Raw genomic sequence first — 21,665 nt, forward strand, 5'->3', positions numbered from 1 at the left:
TTGAGCTATATCTTGATGGGGGTAATATTTTTATTTAAATTAGTATTATTAGTTATTTTTTACGTGCCCATTCTATTGTACTCGTAATGCAACATTGTGTATATCGCATTGCTAGAGGTTGTTTACCTTTTTTCTGTATTTAGGGGTATTAATACTGGCCGGTTACTTGGACGATTATTTTTTCCGCTACTAGTTTGACGTTGTTTGTCAGTTTAATCTTAATGTTTATCATAAGTCATAACAAATTGAACTCGTACCTAATTACAACCTTGTCATTTTGAATATTGAGTTTATTGGCTTGCGATTACCTGTCCAATTTGAAGTTTACTGTGACAAAGCTTTAAAGTGTTTTACAGTGACATCTTAGCTGTCTATTGGTAAACCTTATGTCGTTCCAGTAACGTACACAAATAAATAGTCTTATGGTTTATGATGGTAGTTAGCAATTATTTTATTGAGTGTAGAGCTAAAAGTCAAGTAGAGCTGTACAGAAAATTAAAAATTCAATTAAAAAAAAAGTAACGATCAGATTAAAAGATGAATACTCTAGATGAGTTTAAAAAAATAAAAATCAGTTGGGGTGTCTGAGGTTTTGAGTGATACCGAAACACCGTGTATATACGCGAGCATCTGAATAATTTAATAATATTTCCTACAATACATATTAATTTAAATATAAAAATAGGCGCAAAATGTTTTAAGTGAAACATATTTTGAACTTACATTAAAAAACTGTAATGTGAATAAATCCTAACGAGGTTACAGTCCGTCTGTGTATTTTAACAATACATTTTATAATAATCACTTTTGTATATTTTTGTAGTTGTCAGAATTTCGAGTCATCTGTGTGTTCCCTTCAGTTAATGTTATGTAATTGTTTAATTTTAACTACCAGGTAAAAACATTTTTTATCCGCAAATCAAAAAACTACCACCAGTACTGTGCTGCTACTTGATAGAGCTACTTGATAGACAATCAAATTAGTGTTAATAAGAAATATAATTTTACGTACCAACTGAAAAAGAAAGTAATTTATTATACAGATTTTCAGTACAACAGTGGGCCTATATGTTCGGTTTTGTTATGTTGGAGATAAATTAATACAAAATACAAATAATTAATAAATAAACGATTATAAGTAAATTGTCTAACTTCTTTATAATATTAGTACTTACCTTCTTTTTGTCGGCCTAAATATAAAAAAATAAAGCGTCAAATAGGTATTAGTTAGAAGTAAAATAATTATGTTTATACGAGATAATAAAGATTTGAATGAAACATAAAATAAACATTAAGTAGATATCTATTCAACACTTGTAACCGGATAAAAACAAGCAAATTTAAAACTATTGCTGTTCCATTATATTTCAGTGATTTTATAATATAAATAATATAAGTAATAAGTAATTTACTTACGTTTAATGGTACTCCCAATCTTTTCAATATCCCTTTTGCGCCTCCCTAAAAAATAAATTTATTAAAATGTTATGCAAAGTGGAAGATTCTTCTGATAGCACTATGAGGGATAACAGGATCACATGATCATCAAAATGTCAAAAGTATCAAAAGTGTATTATTTATTATTTCATTGCATAAAAAAGTACTCACTTTTTTAGCGACGTCCTTGTCTAACGCCTAAAACAAAAAGGTTACTTTTATATTTATTTATTTATTTAATTCAGACATGAAATGGTCCAGCAAATGTGTTAGTTTAGTCGCTATCTATGTTAGTAACGAAACCGAATAAGTAATATTTAATAATTAAAAGTAACTTCGTCCTCTGACTCATTGCCCATAACAGCGGACAATCTAGCTTATTTGCTTAGAATGTTTTTATTTATTTTAGTATAATTTACATAATTATTTTTATGAACTTTATTAAACGAAGAATAAATATTAATCAAATAATTTATTTTACTCTTTTGATCAGATAATTTATTTTATAAGTAATTAATATCCTTCTAATATATTTTTATATAGTTTTACTTTGGCATTAAAGTTTATTTTTTTTAATAATTATTATAAACAATCCACTTACAACCTGAAACAGAAAATGATTTATCAATTAAAACGCGGATATCATAATTATGTAGTATATTTAGGTTTTCTGAAGCTTTCAAAATTGAATAATTCACTTTTCAAACCTCTACGTTCGTGGTCCAATTTCGCCACATTTCGCTTGCTTGTTTATCAATAAAGAGCGGATTTCAGGTAGCGATTAAAATATTAATATGGATATGACTCGCATAATTTATTATTTTTTCTACACACAAAAAAAATGTATCGGACATAAAAATAAAACCCTTTTTGGATGCTTTTGTGAATATTGGGCAAAGATTATGACGATACTCAATAAAAATATGTTTGTTAATTTTTTTATATTTCATTTATTTAAGTTCTTCTTTTTTATATTTTGTCTGCGCATTGCAATAATGAAAATAATTCGCTTCCTTTATTCAAACTCCTTTATTTAGAATAGGTAAAATATTTTCCTTTAAATGTAGTTTGTTCCAAAAATAACATTAATTTAATCTAATTATTCAGCGAACTTTGCGGTGTGCGATGTAATAATAATAGATAAAAAAAAATAGATTGTAAGACCTTATTATAAACCACATGACATGTATTAAAATTAAATTGCGCTAGTCATATCCATATTAAAAATCGCTACCTGAGATCCACTCTCTATTTATCAATGTTAAATAAATAAAATAAAAAAAACTTTGCCTCCTTGTAAAACAAAAAACTATTTTTTTACTTACGTCCAGCTTTAATAAAGTATATTTACGTTGTAATTAAAAGGGTTAAAACTTATGTTGTGTTCTTAAAAGGTTACATTTACTATAGTAATATTATTATATTATAAATTAAATTAAATTAAACTATAAATGAAATATAAAAATATACATATTATGCTTAAGCTTACTTTTAAGCCATGGAAGAGTTTTTTTGCGAGCTAAAACAGAAAAATATTTTATATTCGTTTCTAAAAGTAATTTTGTGGTATTTTAATTAGTTAAAATATACAGCATATGATATACGACAGTAAAAAAAGATTTAATTGCGCTTAAAAAAATAGAAAATATCAAAACAAAATTGAATTTCTTTTGTTTGACGTTTATTACATATTCATTATTATTCATATTGTGCTTTCTTAAAAATAAACTATAATAGTTTATTTATTATTTATTCCTGTGTTATTTTACCTTGTCTAACCTAACAATGTAAAAACAAAATGTATATTTACCGCTGCAACTTTTTTTGTGTGTTCTGGCTGTAATGATACAATTGAATTAAAATACATGCAACTTTTCTTTCAATCTTTATTTCATAAGTCTGACATAATTATATACAATTAAACGAGTTAACCGTGACGTCACTCAAGCCGATTTCATATTAATTCCATATTAGCCAATCGTTTGAATTTCGTTTTGACAATTCTTTAAAAGAAGCTGATTTGACTAGAAGGAAAGTAAACTATTGTAATAATGTGTCGACATACTGAACTTTGGCCAAAATCCTCTATAACTCTTCTCCTTCATTCCATTAAAGCATAAAATGAAACTAATTATTTAACTTACACTCTTTCCCCCTAAGACAAAGGACGACTCTAAAAAAACATAAGCGTATTAGATTCTAATTAACGTTTAAAATCATGATATTTAAATAAGTAGGTATGTACACAGCGTAAGTATAAGCCCGTAGAAGTTTTAAGTACGTCTGGTTCAAATTTTAATATATGCACGTGAAAAATCTCTAGATTCGATAAAAATCGGATTAATTAGTTACACGAATGATGTTTCATAAAACAAAAAAAAAACTTCTGACATTAAACTAACCTACCCATGTCGTATCTAGAGCTAGATGAGCTAGATAATTTTAGTCCGAACCGGGCAATGAATATTTGTATATGGCGTTATTTATAAACGCTTTATAAACCTAATTTTAGCTAATAATCGTTTGTCATTAGTGATTAAAATACGTCAGTTAAACTACAGTTAAATTCTTATTTCGTTCTTATATTTTTCCAAAGGATATAAAATGATTCAGTAAGATTTGACGACAGTAACTTGGAAAACTTGATTTGAAGAAAATCAGAAGTTAGTTATGAATACTTACGACTATCTAAAAGAAAATAATTCGGGTAAATATAACAAATATTTAAGATATTGAAGGCTACTAAGAGATCGTTGTGTCATGATCACACGTCCAAAACATATTTTTATATCGTATGGCACTCATCGTCACTGAATTATAATAGTAAAATAAAATGTTCAATAACATTAAAGTGCTTCTTCTGAAAAGATATTAAGACGATACGGTAGGGGTCAATTCTCCATACAAACGCTCTCGACTATTTCCTCACTGGTTTTTGAAGATAGATCAATGATTTTTTCAACACAGATTGTTATTATTTTTATCTGTGTCGGACCGTTTTGATTTTTTTGATATTCTGCTTTTTAAAGATTCTAGAGCCAATCAAAAATTTCCAAAAACGACCTTTTTCATTGTGGCGCAAAAAAAGGTGTGATACTCAAGATTGGTAACAATTAACCAAAAAAGCTAAACGGTCCGACATAGATTATTTCATTGTTATTCAGATTCTTAAATTTCGTTCAGATTGATTAAGTTTTGAAGGAAGATTTTTTGAAATATCTTTTGACTGAAATGTTCTTAATGGACAATTTTTTTCGATAAATCTAGTTAATAACACTTGTATATTTAACTAAAATTCCCAAGTTGAAAGGGGTGCCATTTTAGCATTTTCGCTACCGTATCCTCTTAATGCAATTATCACAGTAGACTGTAATGTTCTGGAAAAATATGCCAGAAATTGGTTTTCGCCCATCTTCTCGGATGGATATCAGTAAAACTGGCATGTACCTCTGACTTTATGACGTCATAGCTCCTACCTTCACCATTTCTGAGTTTGTCATGTACGGCTTACTATTATAACAATTGCTATTAAAATAAGCAGTAATAAAACAAAACAGATAAATTAGTAAAAATGCAAGAAAGTGAGTCGATGTGGCTAGGAGGTACCTATGGGTTTGGTTACCAAGTGGACTCCAGGTTCCTAACATAATAAATCAAAAAATTAGATCATCGAAGATTAAAACTATATTTTATAAATACCTCGTCTAGAGCCCTGCACATTCCTCCAGACTGAAAATTAATAAATTAATAGTTAATTAGTTAGTTTGACGACCGGTCTGGCCTAGCGCGTAGTGACCCTGCCTGCTACGCCGCGGTCCCGGGTTCGAATCCCGGTAAGGGCATTCATTTGTGTGATGAGCCCAGATATTTGTTCTTGAGTCATGGATGTTTTTTATGTAAGTATATAAGTATTTGTATATTATACATATCGTTGTCTGAGTATTTACCTACAACACAAGCCTTCTTGAGCTTACCGTAGGACTCAGTCAGTGTGTAAGAATGTGCTATAATATTTATTTGTTTATTTTATTTTACCTGTAACTGTATTTTTTATGTATAAGGCAGTAAACTATTGTAATTCATATTCCTAAATAATAGACGAATTTTACATTTCAATTAAATAAACAAAACTCTTACTTACTACGTAGATAGCGTTTTTTTATTTAATTGAAAGTAGAGTAAAGTAGCGTATTTATGCCGGTCACTGTAGAAGTATTTACGTGAGGGACTTACAAGTGTGAGTGGCATTGGCATTTGAGCATTGACGCACACTAACACAGCTAACACACACAACAACTTTCTATACATGGTGGTTGTCAAATGCCGGGATATCGCACGAATAATCACCTCTATTTATATTTTAATTGCTTTTTGCCATAATAAATCAATTTTATGCATACGTTTACCTATTTGATTAAGCTAAGGCACTAATGAGATAATTAAGAAATTTCATGCGTTGTGTGTTTTTTTAATAGAAGCATGTAATTTTAAAAAGCTTTTGATATGGTGTTCTTACGTATTATAATGAATTTGTAGAAAAGCCGTGTTTCCAAAAGGGGGTGCCCCTTAACTATGCCAATCATTGATTCGCAAAATATGAATTCGTAACTGACTTGGCAGAACGTGATTGTTGATAACATTGAATAGGCATAATATTAAAAATAATACTTCTCGCGCATGGCAAAGACTGCATACTCGAAATATCTATGATATTAACTAGAATATAATTGTCCTAAAATTAATTACTACCGATGAAACGGATTATATCGCGTATTAATTAATTTACAATACATCCCGACGTTCGAACACTTTACAGCGTTCGTGGTCAACGGGTGACTAACCGAACGGGTGCGTAACCGAAAACAATATATATTATAAGTTAGGTTAGGTTATAGCTCCCGGGCCAGTGGGATCCATAATGGATTCTCCCTGGGTCATAAAAAAAAAGGGCGTGTCGGGCCACGCTCAGTGTAGGGTTCCGTAGTTTTCCGTATTTTTCTCAAAAACTACTGAACCTATCAAGTTCAAAACAATTTTCCAAGAAAGTCTTTATAAAGTTCTACTTTTATGATTTTTTTCATATTTTTTAAACATATGGTTCAAAAGTTAGAGGGGGGGGCACTTTTTTTCCTTTAGGAGCGATTACTTCCGAAAATATTAATATTATCAAAAAACGATCTTAGTAAACCCTTATTCATTTTTAAATACCTATCCAACAATATATCACACGTTGGGGTTGGAATGAAAAAAAAATATCAGCCCCCACTTTACATGTAGGGGGGGTACCCTAATAAAACATTTTTTTCCATTTTTTATTTGTGCACTTTGTTGGCGTGATTGATATACATATTGGTACCAAACTTCAGCTTTCTAGTGCTAACGGTTACTGAGATTATCCGCGGACGGACGGACGGACGGACGGACGGACGGACGGACGGACGGACGGACGGACAGACAGACATTGCGAAACTATAAGGGTTCCTAGTTGACTACGGAACCCTAAAAAGGTTACAGCTGCGACCTAATCAGAAACGAACTGCAACATGAAATGTGGATTAGGTTAGGTTAGAATTGCGGCACATGTAGATACAAAATGCTATTGGAAACTGGCATAGGTTAGGTTAGAACTGCAATCGTTACACGTAAACATGCTGCCACAGGACATATAAAGCTCAGAATTCATTACTAGCGATTATTTTGTTATTAAATCACGTTTAAAATTTTGGAGTCTTTAAACAGATAGCAAACGTGTACATTTTGGTTATAATGTTATGTTAAATTAGTGGTTTGTTTTTGGTGACCATGTGGTGGTAATTTTTTTTTATATTGGCTCAATCAGCGATCAATCAAACTGGTCAATTATACGCCTTAACCTAACTTTGTCGCATTCGCATTATACCATTTCATAATTATACTAGTACTTATTAGCATATTTAAGTGGAAAATAAGTACCTTGGGTGAGGCTCCTGAGGCACTAAGTTCAAGTTCAAGTTATGGGTGAGCCCAAGTTACTCACTTTATAAGCCTAGTTGCACTATTAAAATTCTGAGCCTAGTGGCATCGATTGCAGGTACTTCTGCTTGACAAAAGTTAAAATTTAGCATGGTTAGCGCATCGGTACTGGGGAATCCATATCCATACTTATATTTATAAATGGGAAAGTGTGTGTGTCTGTTTGCTTGTCCGTCTTTAATACCTGCTAAGCCTTATTGAACTTGTTGAGGGTCTACGTTGACTTGTGTAATTACTGTCTCATAATAAAATTCTATTACTTTTTTCTTGAGTTATGTCAACCAAAAAGAAATATTTTACACTTTTTAATATCGTCTGCCTACTTGTCGCCGAAAACTTTCTCCTAAGATGACTTTAGTAGTAAGGGTTCCCAGATTCTGGCCCCATATTTAGGTCTCTGAATATTTCCATTTTTCCCTTTGTAACAATTTTTAAGTACCATCAAATAAATCAGAGCAGCCAAGGTGCCCAAAAGTAGGATCTAATAACGATGATATTGTCAAGCCATTACAGTGCGTGTTCAGATATTTCTAATCACCTGGTCTTATATATCTAACGAGAACTGTACATCGCTTTTAAGGTATTACAGATTAATTAAAGAAAATACTCAATAATATCGCCCAAAAATGTTTATTCATATTTTATATTAAATAAAATAGCACAAATCCATAATCAATCGGAACCTGAAACAAAAAACAAAAAAAATTAATTACTTTAGTAGGTAGCCTAGCCACATCACTACAATTGCATATCGCAATATAAAAATACTGGCACTAAAAATATCTATGCTAGACTTTATACTTACAGAATCAAGTTTGTACTTAATAAATATGATAATTTGCTGGTTTCTATGCATACTGGAAAGTTATTGAACTGATTAGTTAACACCTTCGCTGCGGCAATTAACGTAACTCGTAATTAACCATACTTCGTAAGAGGTCTAAAGATCCCCTACCGCAGTGAACGTGTTAAAAAAGTCCCTTTCTGTCATGATATCTGATGTATTTGTGAGAGAGGGACAAACACTTATTTAGTTAATCAGTTCATAAGAGGCTAAACAATATGTTATTAGTGTTAAATACGTTCTTTTAATTTTTGTTTTTATAAATATGTTGGTCCTGTATTATGGTCCTTTGAGCCGGATATGATGCAGTGGTCTTTCTTAGATGAACATATTTTGATGCTCAACAACATGTACTGAAGAAGATCTCTTAAGGGCTACCCCTCAAGGGCTTAAAGTGGCTAAGCATTGGCAAACCAAAATTTAGTTTTACTTGATCCCTTTACACGAAGAAGAAGAAAGAACAAGAACATATTTTTATAACTTTTTCTTATTTTATAGACAAAATGTAACTCACTTTCTACAGTCCCTTCTGCTGTTCCACACAATACTCCTTATTGGGAGAGAACATACACAACTTCTTCTTCGATTTGTATGTTACTCCACTTTGTACGACCTGCTTTTTGTAAGAAAAAAATGTTGGGTAAAATAGAGACATGCATCAAGAATATTTTAATTATGTTTGTTATGATAAAAAAAAAAAAAGGGATAGAATTACCTAATTTATAATAACTTAGCTAATTATATTTCTTAATTGAGCAAATAATGAATCTTTAGGCTAATGTATATTTTTTAAGATTTATAAACACTGATTAGAAAATACATGATTTATATTTTTATACAGTCACCTGTAGTTTATCAGTATTGGCTTTTAATGGGATGTTAAATCCTATTTATGTATTATAAAAAAAGAAAGAATAATAATAGTAAGTAAGTATAGCTTTTTGATTCTATTATTAGTGACAAAAGTATTTACTAAATCAGTAACAACCTAAGTATACACACAACAAATATAAATATATCGATACAGGTAAACAAATAGTTAATAGTGTGTAATACAAATTGAATTCTTACATTACTTAATGGAGCTGTCAATTTTTTAGCTTGGTTGACGACTTCCTGAAAGTAAAAATAAAATTATAAATAAATTAACTGTAGAGTACATAAAAAAAGCCTTTAATGGATGTGAATTTTTATAGTTACTTAATAAAAGAACGATAGTTTCAGTTGAAAAACTATTTGTTTAATAAATTAATTAATTATTACTTAAAAATCAGCTTTTGCGTAAAACGAAATTCGTTACTTTGCTTGGACATTACTGAGCAATAATATTAAGTAAAAGTTGCTTATAATGAAAAATATTTCAATACAATAAGTATGTGTAATGATTATTATAATCTTACCGACGACGTTACTAATGCCAGCTAAAATAAAATAAAATGTGTTACTCGATAGTAGATATATTTTTGTTAACTAAGATGATAAGGTATAAAAAAGCTAAGGTATAAGATAAGATAAGCGAAATATTTATAAGGCCAGTAAAACTAAATTATTGAAAAACTTAATACATGAAATCGTTTATATAGTTTAAAAAAATATATGAATCGTCTACTAACCATCTGTAATAACAACACATTTTATCAGTAAATATATTATGTCTAGGGCTACTTCTGTGAGAAGTAGGTAGACCTCATGACATGACTGATATCCTAAAAAAGATCTAAAACCAAAATAATAATATATAAATACTATAAATCTATTTTAATAATTATATTGCATCTGCGCTGTATATTGTCCAAACAACTATACTAAGTATATTCATATTAATTTGTTAATTATTAACATTTGATTTACCTTTAAAGCTTCATCTTTTTGCGTAGGCGTAATCTGAAAATACATTTAAAAAATCCACTTTCAATAACTATATTTTTGTATATTAAAAAGTATTAAAATAATGTACAATTTATTTTATTTTATTTGGTATTAATAAAAATTAATATTTTTATTTAATATTTCTTTAAGATATTACAGTCATTACATTATACATTACGTTATTATTATTATTTGTTTATTTTATTTGTTAGCCTGTTGTGTCCCACTGCTAGGCAAAGGCCTCCCTCTCTTTCTTCCACGCGTCTCGGTTTAAGGCAATGTTTGGCCAATCTTTTCGAAAGACGTCAAGATCGTGCTGCCATCTCCTTCGCGGTCTGCCGTCACGTTATTATTACTTATATTAAATTAAATTAAAACAAAATAAAAACTAAACCTTAACTAAATATTCTTAATACAAAATGTTCCTAATATAAATTATATTTTGGCGTATGGAGCAAAGATTTCTCATTATAGGTACGAGTATTTAAGATACCGTTAGAATTCAGATTGAACCCGCATTACAGTAACGGTATTGCAGTGTACAATTACTGCAGAAAATGTCAAAAACTATACACATATTCTATAGGAGGCAGGGTATAGCGAATGATATTCCGCTTTGTGTGGTAGGGCACAGCACAGCGGATATCATGTCGCTCGAATCTAGAGCAGAGCCCAACGGGGGAAGTACCTCCGCCTTACAGAAGACCGCAGCCAAATAGCACTAAACCCTACTCATAGTGTTGTGTTCCTGCCGGTGAGTAAGGCTGCCGAGCTCAACGAGGGTGTGGTGTGCCGGTGGCGTAAGGACATACGAAACTAAATTCGTCCCGTCTATTGATCCCACGATCCCACGATTCAATAAGTTGCTTACTCAATAGCGAAAACATCACTACATACGTTGTAGCTTTTCGTTCTAGGTCGTAACCGTTTGGACGCGCTACTCACATTCTCTACACGTTGAATATATTTTTGCTATCGAGTACCTATCTATTTAAAACTATTGGTAGCTATATCATGGGGTAACTCTGAAAATGTGAACATGTATTACTTAAATTATATGCTGTTTCTTTATTTCTCTTCCACGATAAGTTTTTTTAAGAGTTAAATTTAATTATTATAACGATAATTTTATTAGTAACTTACCGAACCGCTTAACTTTGAGATGCTTGAAAGCTGAAAAATAAACAAAAAATATATTTTGACTAGATTAGAGGAAAGCCACCGAAGAGGCCTGTTTCTAAGTTTTTTTTTAATTTGTATTTAACATTCAAGCTAATTTTTTATGTTTAGTTTCATTTTCACATAAAATTAAAAAAATAGTAAAAAATAAATAGTTTCGTTTTCTTTCAACCCCTTATTTGCCAAGAGTGGCACTGAAGCTTTAGTAGTTTCATGTGTTCTGCCTACCCCTTTATGGGATACAGGCGTGATTGTATATATATATATATATATATATATATATATATATATATATATATATATATATATATTATATATATATATATATAAATATATAAATATGTAAAAAATAAATCGTTTATACCTACCTTCTTTTTAGCCAATACCTACAACAATAATAACATTGGTATGATAAATGTATTGGTAAGTTAAAGTTGGTTCAGTCGACTACAAAGAGATGTATCCACCTTTTCACCTTATTGCATTGTACTAAGACTGTACCGAAACTAAACCTATTGACCATAAAATAACAAGTATATTAAATAATTTAATTTTAGCTTCCGAAAAAGATGATTAGTTAATAATGGTATGGTACATATTACTGACCGCACGGAGTTTCTTGTCGAAGTAATTGAACACATTGCTTTGTGACCCGATTTCATCCTGAAAGTAAATATCATTGTATATAATATCACAGTAACTATCTTTGGTAATGTTAGCCATTTAAACACATTTACTGTACATGGACAAGATGCCAAAGATTTTTTTTAACAAGCGCAGATTCTGGAGCCTAGGTTGGCCATACAAACAGACCACGTGACCCCCCCCCCCCCCGGGGCCTGGGCCTATGGACCTTAGGACCTTTCCATTATACACAGTAAATATTAATGTCACTTTTTATTACATAGCAGTATAACATTTTCATATTTTTTTTATTGTATTATAAAAAATATTGTATCAAAACATAAAAAAACATGGTAAGGAATTATATACAAATAAACAATCTGGGTAGGTAATGGCGGATTTTGTGGTGTGTGTTTGTTTAATCTTCTTTTTAACCCCCGATGCAAAAACGAAGGGGTGTTATAAGTTTGACGTGTCTGTCTGTGTGTATGTCTGTCTGTCTGTCTGTCTGTCTGTCTGTTTGTCTGTCTGTCTGTGTGTGTGTCTGTCTGTGGCATCGTAGCTCTCGAACGGATGAACCGATTTTGATTTAGTTTTTTTTGTCTGAAAGCTGAGTTAGTCGGGAGTGTTCTTAGCCATGTTTCGTGAAAATCGGTCCACTAGGTAGCGGTCGGGGGTTTTTTCAAAATTTTAATTTTGTGGTTAGGTTATTAATCTTTCTGCTTCCTTGGTAGGTATATTATGTTGGTGCCTGTATCATCGTTAAATTGTCCCATCTTTTTATTTATTTTATTTTAAATTACCATCATATATTTTAAAACATACGTGATTAAACTGTAAAAAAAATTGATACGTACGTTAGTGAACTGTAATTTATATTTAAAAATATTGTTGACATACATAAATGGTGACATTATATTTTTTTTATTTAAACGTTGTCTTTTTATTATACTTAATTTTTATTTAGTTTCGTAGTAGGCAGTCTTAAACTCGGAGTACTCAGACGGTCTATTAAGTACATACAAGATTTTCTCAGATACAATTTTTCAATATTGGTAAAAAATTGATATTAATACCTGTGGTCCATTAATAACGGTCTGTGCCTGCGCCTGTGCCTGCGCCTGGCCCTAAAATTAAAACAAGTGCATTTTCATTAGTAAAATAAGAAAGCAAGTTAAAAGCCAAGATAAGATAATATTCCATGAGAATTTTACAAATTTTAAAATTGTTATAGAATAAATATTATGTAATAACATTTACTAATCAATAAGTCCCTTATCTGGCATTTGGAAAATTTAAAATTGCTCACATCGTTAAATAAATAAATAAATAGATATTATAGGACATTCTTACAGATTGACTGAGTCCCACGGTAAGCTCAAGTAAGCTTGTGTTGTGGGTACTCAGACAACGATATATATAATAAATAAATTGTACTTATATACATAGAGAAAACATCCATGACTCAGGAACAAATATCTGTGCTCATCACATAAATGCCCTTACCGGGATTCGAACCCAGGACAGGACGGGAGGATTCGTTTATAGGTAGAATTTAAACGAATGTATATTATTTTAAGTAAAATAAAATGAGTAAATATATTTAATTTTAATCGTATTTTGTATATTAAATTAATGTTTTATTCGTACCCATTGATTGCCCCAACTAGTGCCCTAAAATAAATAAATGTATTTTTAATACAAGTATACAGTCAAACCTGGATAAGCGAGAGTTCAAGGGAGCACAATCTCATTCTCGCTTATAGAGGTTTCTCACTAACCCGAGTTTCTCGCTAATGCAGGTACATGGGTAGCGTTTCTCTCTTATAGGGGTACGCAGCAATAACAAGTCACAGCAAGTACGAATGTAGTAAATATTTATTATGATAAAATTATGTGCATGATATGCACAACATATATTATGTACATAAGTATATATTTTTAAATGCTTACGAAAACAAAACAAAAATTCATGTACTATGTAATTTTATTTTATTTAGAACTTATTTGCACTCAAAAAAATCCGTCAATTTCGTTTGGGTTTCTGTTTTTGTATTTTGAATGTTTTTCTCTAACTCATAAATTTTGTCAAATATTGCTTGATCAACAACCGCCGCATATTCAAAGTACTGATGCACCGTCTCCAACGCATTCAAAGCTAGCTTCATTGGAATGATCTTTATTTCTGTTTCCGGAATCTGTGCCTCGTCTTCACTGTCATTTCCAGCAATACAGGTGTTCACACAATTCTTAACGATATCGTCGTCGGTTAGTTCTTCAGCGGTAGTTACGTCGTCGTCAAGACTTTATAGAGTCTTTTGATTTAATAATTTTATAATAGGTGGATTCTGGTAAATTAAACTCCCTCTGAATTTCATTTCGCGATTTTCCGGATTCAAACGCATTCACTATTTTAAGTTTATCACAGTACTTTAATTTTCCGTTTTGACATGATGCAGAACAGAACTTTCCTTCGCAATTGAAAACTATAAACTGAGTAAGTCTGACAAACAGGACGGTACACAGGCACACGTGTCCATTTGAAAAGAATGCGATAAAATAACAACAATAAAGTTATTTAGTTCCACGAAATAGAATAGGAACAATATTGACGAGAATACATAAACAATGGTAGGAAGTTCCACGAAAGTTAAGAATGAGTCATAAAATAGCACATGTTAAATTTGTAAATAAAGCTCGACTGTCGCTTATAGAGGTATAGATAAGTAGCAGTCTCACTTACGGAGGTCTATGAGGGAAAAACGACTCTCTCTTACAGAGGTTTCTGTTTCTCGCTAATAGAGGTTTTGGGAGCTTAAAATGACGGGTCCTGGCTATTACTCTCACTTATAGAGTTTTCTCACTTGTCCAGTTCTCACTTATCCAGGTTTGACATATCGATGACTGTTTTTTTTTTCAACAGTCAATCTGATGTCGGTTTTTGATGTAAAATACTTGTGAAACCCGTTTGAATGTACCTACGGGGAAAGAAAAAAATAAGTGTAGGTAGGTGTATTAAAAAAAAAAACACTTTAGCGTACCCATGAGTTACCGTTGCCCTAAAAAAAAATTATAATTTAATATAAGTAAAAAATAAAAATCCACGACGGTTAAAGAAATTTAGCAAATGTAATAATAACCTATAGACGTTTAACTTTCGTAAGACTCAAGGCATGACGTTTGAGTGCACGGAGTCGGGTAAAAAAAACAAATTAAACTTTTCTTACCCACGAGTTTTGATATTCCTGAAAACGAGTAAAATAAACATTAAAATTCTGTTTTTATCTGAGCTAGCAACCTATCACTGTATTATAATGATTTATTTCTTTTACTTTGCTTCCTGATTGTTAAGAGTGGCACTGAAACTTGGACAGTTTTGTGTGCTATGTCTACCTATTTTGGGAATACAAATGTGAATTTATATACCTATGTGACCGCATTGGCTACGAAGACTGCTTACCAGGGTCGTATACTTGTTTGTCACCGACGTAGTATTAACAGAATAATTGCATCAATACTTTTGGGAACGTTTCAAGTTCATATTCCGCTTAGTATAAATAGTTTCGCATGAAACTCCTTGAAAAGTCGACTTTAATAGCATCTCAAGAAAACTAAACCATAAAATAAAAAAAAGAAAATAAAATTATCTTACCCATGTACCGCCGCCACCGCCCTTCAAATAAAAAAATATTTTTATTTTAAGAAATTAAATTTAAGATGTTTTTTTTTCTAAAAATAATTTGATTTATGCAATTACTGGTCACGACAGCTCGACCAGATTTGGTAATGGCAGCAATAATCAAATTATCTAAGAAAATAGTAAAATTCAGAAGACTAGTGACGCCCCCTGGAGGAATTGGTATTTTTTTACTCTGTATTTTTCGCAAACTCCAGATTACGTTGGTATGGAGTTATGTGCAAAATAAATAATACTTACGTAGGTATTTTAATTAGGTAAAAACTAAATAAATTATAAAATTAAACACCACTATTTCGTACCCCATGGCTACCACCACCTCCGCCGTTGCCACCACCACCCTTGAAATATAAAATTAATAGAATTATAAAAAATACATTGTTTAAATAACAAATACACGGTGATATGAATCGGATTACACTTTTTTGCGTGATCGACACTGATCAGATAAATATAAAAAATAATAAGATGAGAAACAAATATAATCGAACCCGGTTCTTCACAGCCATGGGTTTTCTTCAGACAATGAATATCATATTCCGCCATCTCAACTTTAATGTTATTTTATAATTGTGATTTGCAGAATTGCAAAAAAAAATTTAAATTCATTTTTAGGAAGAGTCAACCTCCATAACATATTATCAAATTTTTTTTGCTAAAATATTGTAAGTATAGTGAAATGTTACTGTAATATATTTTTTTATAATTATAATGCCCACGGATGGGCAAGAAATCTTTCGAATACCGCATTATAGATGTTTGTACTAATCTGAAAATAAAATAAAATACATATTTGAATTAAAACACAAATAAGTGTATTCAGTAAAAATACTTGAAAATAAATTAACGACTAGATTAAATAATTATTTCAAGTTTAAATTTTTGTATTAATCTGTTTTGTTAATGATATATTACATTTAACGTAAATTGACAAAAATAAAAGTCAAAGTTGAAAGAAATAATTATAAAAGTACCTGTCCGTCGGCGTTTATGTTAATCTGAAAAAAAAAATATAATAAATATAAATATAAAACAGTTACATTTTGAGAAAAGGATACTATGTAGGTGTACCAAAAAAAGATTGAGTTATATGATATATTGAAATTATTTATATCAGACTCAAGTTCCATGGCGTTATTTTATGTTGCTGTATGTAAAGGAAAAAGTAGATAATATGAAAAAAAAATCAAGGATTTCTTATGCAAAGCTGTTGCCTATTAGAAGAAAAGGTTTTCTTTGTATATGACATTTATTTAACGTTTATAAAAAGGTTTCCCTTAGAAAAATCTCCTACATGTCTATAATCAAAATCGGACACCGAACATGTTATTTATAATTTTATTATAACTATTAATAAATTTAATAATATTTTTTTTTTCCGTACCTGTTCTCCATTTATGTTTATACTGAACTGAAAATAAAAACAAAATCTTTGGACATTCAATTGTCCTGTCCAAGTTTTACAGAGCATACTAGAAAACATGAAAGGCATTTTATAAAAACCGGCCAAGAGCGTGTCGGGCCACGCTCAGTGTAGGGTTCCGTAGTTTTCCGTATTTTTCTAAGTTCAAAACAATTTTCCTAGAAAGTCTTTATAAAGTTCTACTTTTGTGATTTTTTTCATATTTTTTAAACATATGGTACAAAAGTTAGAGGGGGGGGATGGACTTTTTTTCCTTTAGGAGCGATTATTTCCGAAAATATTAATATTATCTAAAAACGATCTTAGTAACCCTTATTCATTTTTAAATACCTATCCAACAATATATCACACGTTGGGGTTGGAATGAAAAAAAATATCAGCACCCACTTTACATGTAGGGGGGGTACCCTAATAAAACATTTTTTTCCATTTTTATTTTTGCACTTGGCGTGATTGATATACATATTGGTACCAAATTTCAGCTTTCTAGTACTAACGGTTACTGAGATTTTCCGCGGACGGACGGACGGACGGACGGACGGACAGACAGACATGGCGAAACTATAAGGGTTCCTAGTTGACTACGGAACCCTAAAAATGATAATTATATATTTTACAAAGTAATTTAAAAGTCGCGCATTCTTCCTTTGCCCTGCTTGTTGTACATAAGAGACATTTGTATTTTTGTTAATAATAATCATCATTTATACAAAAAACGAGGTGAAGTAATGAACAGACAGGACTAGACCGAATATTATGAACCTACTGTATAAACCACGTGCTTATATAATCTTCTTCAACCTAGCGTTTTCCCGACCTAGCGCCAAGGTCCGCTTTCCTGCTCAGCCTTCTCCACTTTGCCCGGTCGTGCTATATTTAACATGTATAGTGATATGATATATAATGGATTACCTAATGACATGAAATTACTGCAAGGGTTAGCTTTAAGAATAAATTGCCTGACTAGCTTCTAGAAAACTTGTTTCTAGTGTTAAAAAATATTTGAATCGTGAATGTTAGATTTGGTTTTCTTTATATTTTAATTATTTTATAAATTGTTAAATTGCAAATTTTATCTTATACACCCATGAAATTTGCTTAATTTATTTTTAGTTCAGGTTTTAGTCTATAAGTATTGACTCTCGATTTTTTAAATTATTATTTTGACATGATTTTGTAAATATTAATTGCCTGTTTTTAAATATTTGCACGCCTGCATGCAGACTGAATCACAGATTTATTTATTTTGTAACACCTTATAACTGCGTTCTATGCAAATAAATTCTTTGAATCTTTGAAAAACGATTCCATACCTGTCCGCCATTCGTGTTCTAAAAGTATTAAAAAATATTATTATTAAAAAAAAAGTATAAAATATACCTATAACTTATCTATTTCGATTTCGGAAAACAACACTCGTACGTATTACTCGTAAAATCATAATAAATTTCCTAAAAAATAATAAAAATATATCTGTAAATAAAACTTTCGTGAAATTGTCATCAGTGTTTGCAAACTATTAAATGAAATATCTATAATAAACTTTTTAATTTATTTTGATATAAATTTAGGTTTTTTATTTATTGAACTTAATTTGTTTAAACAAAATAAAATAAAATAATTTAAATTGTTATTCTGAAATTATGGCGCGGTATATTCTCCTAAAATATGTCTGCAATCTAATAACTAAATTCAACCATTATTATCATTACTATGTAGGTTCTTATTCAGATTTTCATTTAGTAAACCTTACCGAATTCATATTGTTACTCTGCCACTGAAAAGTAAATACAGGGAAATGTCAATTAAATTAAAATAATAAGTGTTTGACTAGAACACACGTAATTTACAAAGCATGTATAAGGTAATGTACTATTAAGGTAATTTAGAGAAATGAAAATTACTTGATGATAAAAAAACATTATTTTACTGGCAACATATTGGTATCATGTTTATTTTATTTTCATAGTTTTCTTGTATAATTATGGTTATTATTTATATATAGTAGTGTGACTACTTGAAAAAAGAACAAATCAAAAAATATTCAATAAAATAATTTGATTTGTTCCCTAGTTCTTAAAATGTTTTGTTAAAAACATACCCACTGTCGGCCACCGTAATTCTCCCACTGAAAATAACAAATTTATTAATTATTTAAAATTTATTAAATTAAATATACACATATAGAGGTATAGTATAATACACATAATTTCCTGAGCTTACCGTGGGACTCAGTCAATCTGTGTAAGAATGTCCTATAATATACATACATACAATCACGCCTGTATCCCATAAAGGGGTAGGCAGAGCACATGAAACTACTAAAGCTTCAGGGCCACTCTTGGCAAATAAGGGGTTAAAAGAAAATGAAACTGGTATTGCAGTGAAAGGTTGCCAGCCTCTGGCCTACGACACCCACGGGAAGAAAGGGGGTGGTGAAATTCTTAACCCGTCACCACACAGGCACTTTCCCTTTAATATTTATTTGTTTATTTATTTATAATTATATATATAATCATCTCTTTTTTGCTTTGTCACGGTATCAAGCGTAAAAAACTAGAAAAATATCTAAGTATATTTTAATCTGCCAAGAGCTTACATATTAAATAAATAAAATAAATAAATAAATATTGGGGACACCTTACACAGATCAACTTAGCCCCAAACTAAGCAAAGCTTGTACTATGAGTGCTAAGCGACAATATACATACTTAAATAGATAAATACATACTTATATATCTCTGCTCATCACACAAATAAATGTCCTTACCGGGATTCGAACCCAGGACCGCGGCTCAGCAGGCAGGGTCACTACCAACTGAGCCAAACCGGTCGTCAACATGACGGTATTATTACATATTATTAAGCATGTATTTTATTATTTTACATTAAAAAATACTTCAATAACGTAACACAATAAAATATGCAATACAATAAAATATAAAAAAATAATATAAATAACCCGGATTTACTAAATACAAAACATTGACATACCCATGAATGAAAGTCGTTATTTTTCTAGAATGTGAATAAAAAAAGACGTAGTATTAAAATACTAATAAAAGTATTACAATTAGTTTAAACATTTTAAACGGTAAAGTGTAGTGAGAACGGATAGGATAGCGTGGCAATGCATAGCACGCAACCCTTTCTTTTGCCAAAATTTGTAAGCATAAAAACATACATTTTCAAACTTGCAATAAAAAACTACAGTAATGGTAGCTTTCCAAGGTGCAACCTGCCTTCAATTATTTTTTTATTTCACTTATCCCATGGTATATGCTTTCCCGATCTAATTCGAAGTAAGTCATGACAATATTTAATAGCAAATTTGAGAAAATTCTTATTTTATTTAAAATATGTTTTAGATACTGCTAGTTTGACCAAAGTATTCTTAAAGTCAATATTTTTTATGTACCTCATATTGGTGACTGTTTCTCTGAAAAAAGGTTTTTTCTTTTAATACGGTTTGTTCATAATATCGACATTAAGTAGTTCATTTTTTTAATACATTTTGTTGTTCTTACCCATGACTCGTATTCGGCACGTGTCTGAAAATACAAGTACATTTTCAATTCGAGGCAATGAGGACAATTTTGTTATGTAAAATATAAAAATGAGTTGGTGTACATAGTACATAGTACACCAACTCATTTTTATATTTACTATTACTATCTATTACTATACTATTACTATCGTACTAGAATAAAAACAGACAGCGACATAAATACGGATTGTTAACAAAGCAAATCAAACAATGCGCCATACTTATTTAATTAAGTCAGACTGTATTAATTTCCATTGAGTGTGATCGGATAAAATTGCAAGTTTTTAAGTAGTTAACAATCTCAAATTCCAAATCAATGTGTTATATTGTACTTTTATTATGTCCCTGACTTTACGTCCTCGGTTTCTCATGAATATTATTATTTATGTATATTAATTAATAAAAAGAAAAAAATGCATTTTTACCTCTTTAGTTACGTGTGATTCTTGCTGAAAAAAAAGTTTTTTTTTGCTTACTAAAAATACTTATCATTCATTGATATTTAGTAATTTAAACAGGGTATATGTCTGCATTAGAATAAATGTGAAGATGTAGGTTAAAAGTGTAAGTTACCCATCGCCAGCTTTCGCTACCGCCGCCGCCCCAGTTTCCACCTCCGCCCCCGCCCCCGCCTCCGCCATGTCCTCCGCCATTGCCTCCTCCATTATTGCCCCCATTGTCCCAACCACCATTATTGCCTCCATTGCCTCCGCCGTTTCCTCCGCCTCCGCCGCCGCCGCCACCTCCGCCATGTCCTCCGCCGTTGCCACCACCATTGCCGCCGCCATGTCCTCCGCCATGTCCTCCGCCATGTCCTCCGCCATGTCCTCCGCCATGTCCTCCGCCATGTCCTCCACCATGTCCTCCGCCGTTGCCTCCTCCGTTGCCACCACCATTGCCGCCGCCATGTCCTCCGCCATGTCCTCCGCCATGTCCTCCGCCGTGTCCACCACCGTTGCCTCCGCCGTTGCCTCCTCCGTTGCCTCCCCCGTTGCCTCCCCCGTTTCCTCCGCCGTTGCCTCCGCCGTTGCCT

The 21,665-nt window shown here is 31.2% G+C and overlaps 1 protein-coding gene and 1 long non-coding RNA gene across 2 annotated transcripts; both read right to left on the bottom strand.

Annotated features, from left to right (window-relative positions):
- Positions 1-1,426: 1,426 nt before the first annotated feature.
- LOC125237018 lies at positions 1,427-3,610 on the bottom strand. The gene is made up of 7 exons (XR_007178272.1): positions 3,582-3,610; positions 3,248-3,274; positions 2,927-2,956; positions 2,763-2,768; positions 2,039-2,041; positions 1,609-1,635; positions 1,427-1,461 (listed from the first exon to the last, which is right to left on the bottom strand). It is a non-coding gene; the product is annotated as an uncharacterized LOC125237018 (long non-coding RNA).
- A 4,453-nt stretch (positions 3,611-8,063) lies between these two features.
- Positions 8,064-21,075, bottom strand: LOC125237072 (N66 matrix protein-like). Its single transcript, XM_048144023.1, has 26 exons — positions 21,058-21,075; positions 20,613-20,636; positions 20,504-20,524; positions 20,080-20,103; positions 19,187-19,213; positions 18,839-18,862; positions 18,399-18,416; positions 17,047-17,073; positions 16,637-16,660; positions 16,408-16,431; positions 15,965-16,003; positions 15,618-15,638; positions 15,193-15,210; positions 15,007-15,024; positions 13,616-13,639; positions 13,042-13,092; positions 12,791-12,799; positions 11,948-12,004; positions 11,710-11,727; positions 11,306-11,335; positions 10,145-10,177; positions 9,907-9,909; positions 9,694-9,714; positions 9,365-9,409; positions 8,808-8,906; positions 8,064-8,132 (listed from the first exon to the last, which is right to left on the bottom strand). The coding sequence occupies exons 6-25, from the start codon at positions 18,845-18,847 to the stop codon at positions 8,811-8,813; spliced, it is 585 nt and encodes a 194-aa protein (XP_047999980.1). The 5' UTR covers positions 18,848-18,862; positions 19,187-19,213; positions 20,080-20,103; positions 20,504-20,524; positions 20,613-20,636; positions 21,058-21,075; the 3' UTR covers positions 8,064-8,132; positions 8,808-8,810.
- Between the last annotated feature and the right edge of the window lie 590 nt (positions 21,076-21,665).

Source organism: Leguminivora glycinivorella, chromosome 20 (assembly GCF_023078275.1).
Source record: "Leguminivora glycinivorella isolate SPB_JAAS2020 chromosome 20, LegGlyc_1.1, whole genome shotgun sequence".
In the NCBI taxonomy this organism is placed as follows: domain Eukaryota; kingdom Metazoa; phylum Arthropoda; class Insecta; order Lepidoptera; family Tortricidae; genus Leguminivora; species Leguminivora glycinivorella.

Excerpts from the sequence above, each read along its gene's own strand:
- LOC125237072 (XM_048144023.1), bottom strand. Across the intron at positions 10,178-11,305 it reads TCTCAAAGTTAAGCGGTTCG|ATTACGCCTACGCAAAAAGA; the intron begins GTAAGTTACTAA and ends ATGTATTTTCAG. Across the intron at positions 9,410-9,693 it reads TGGCATTAGTAACGTCGTCG|GAAGTCGTCAACCAAGCTAA; the intron begins GTAAGATTATAA and ends TTTTACTTTCAG.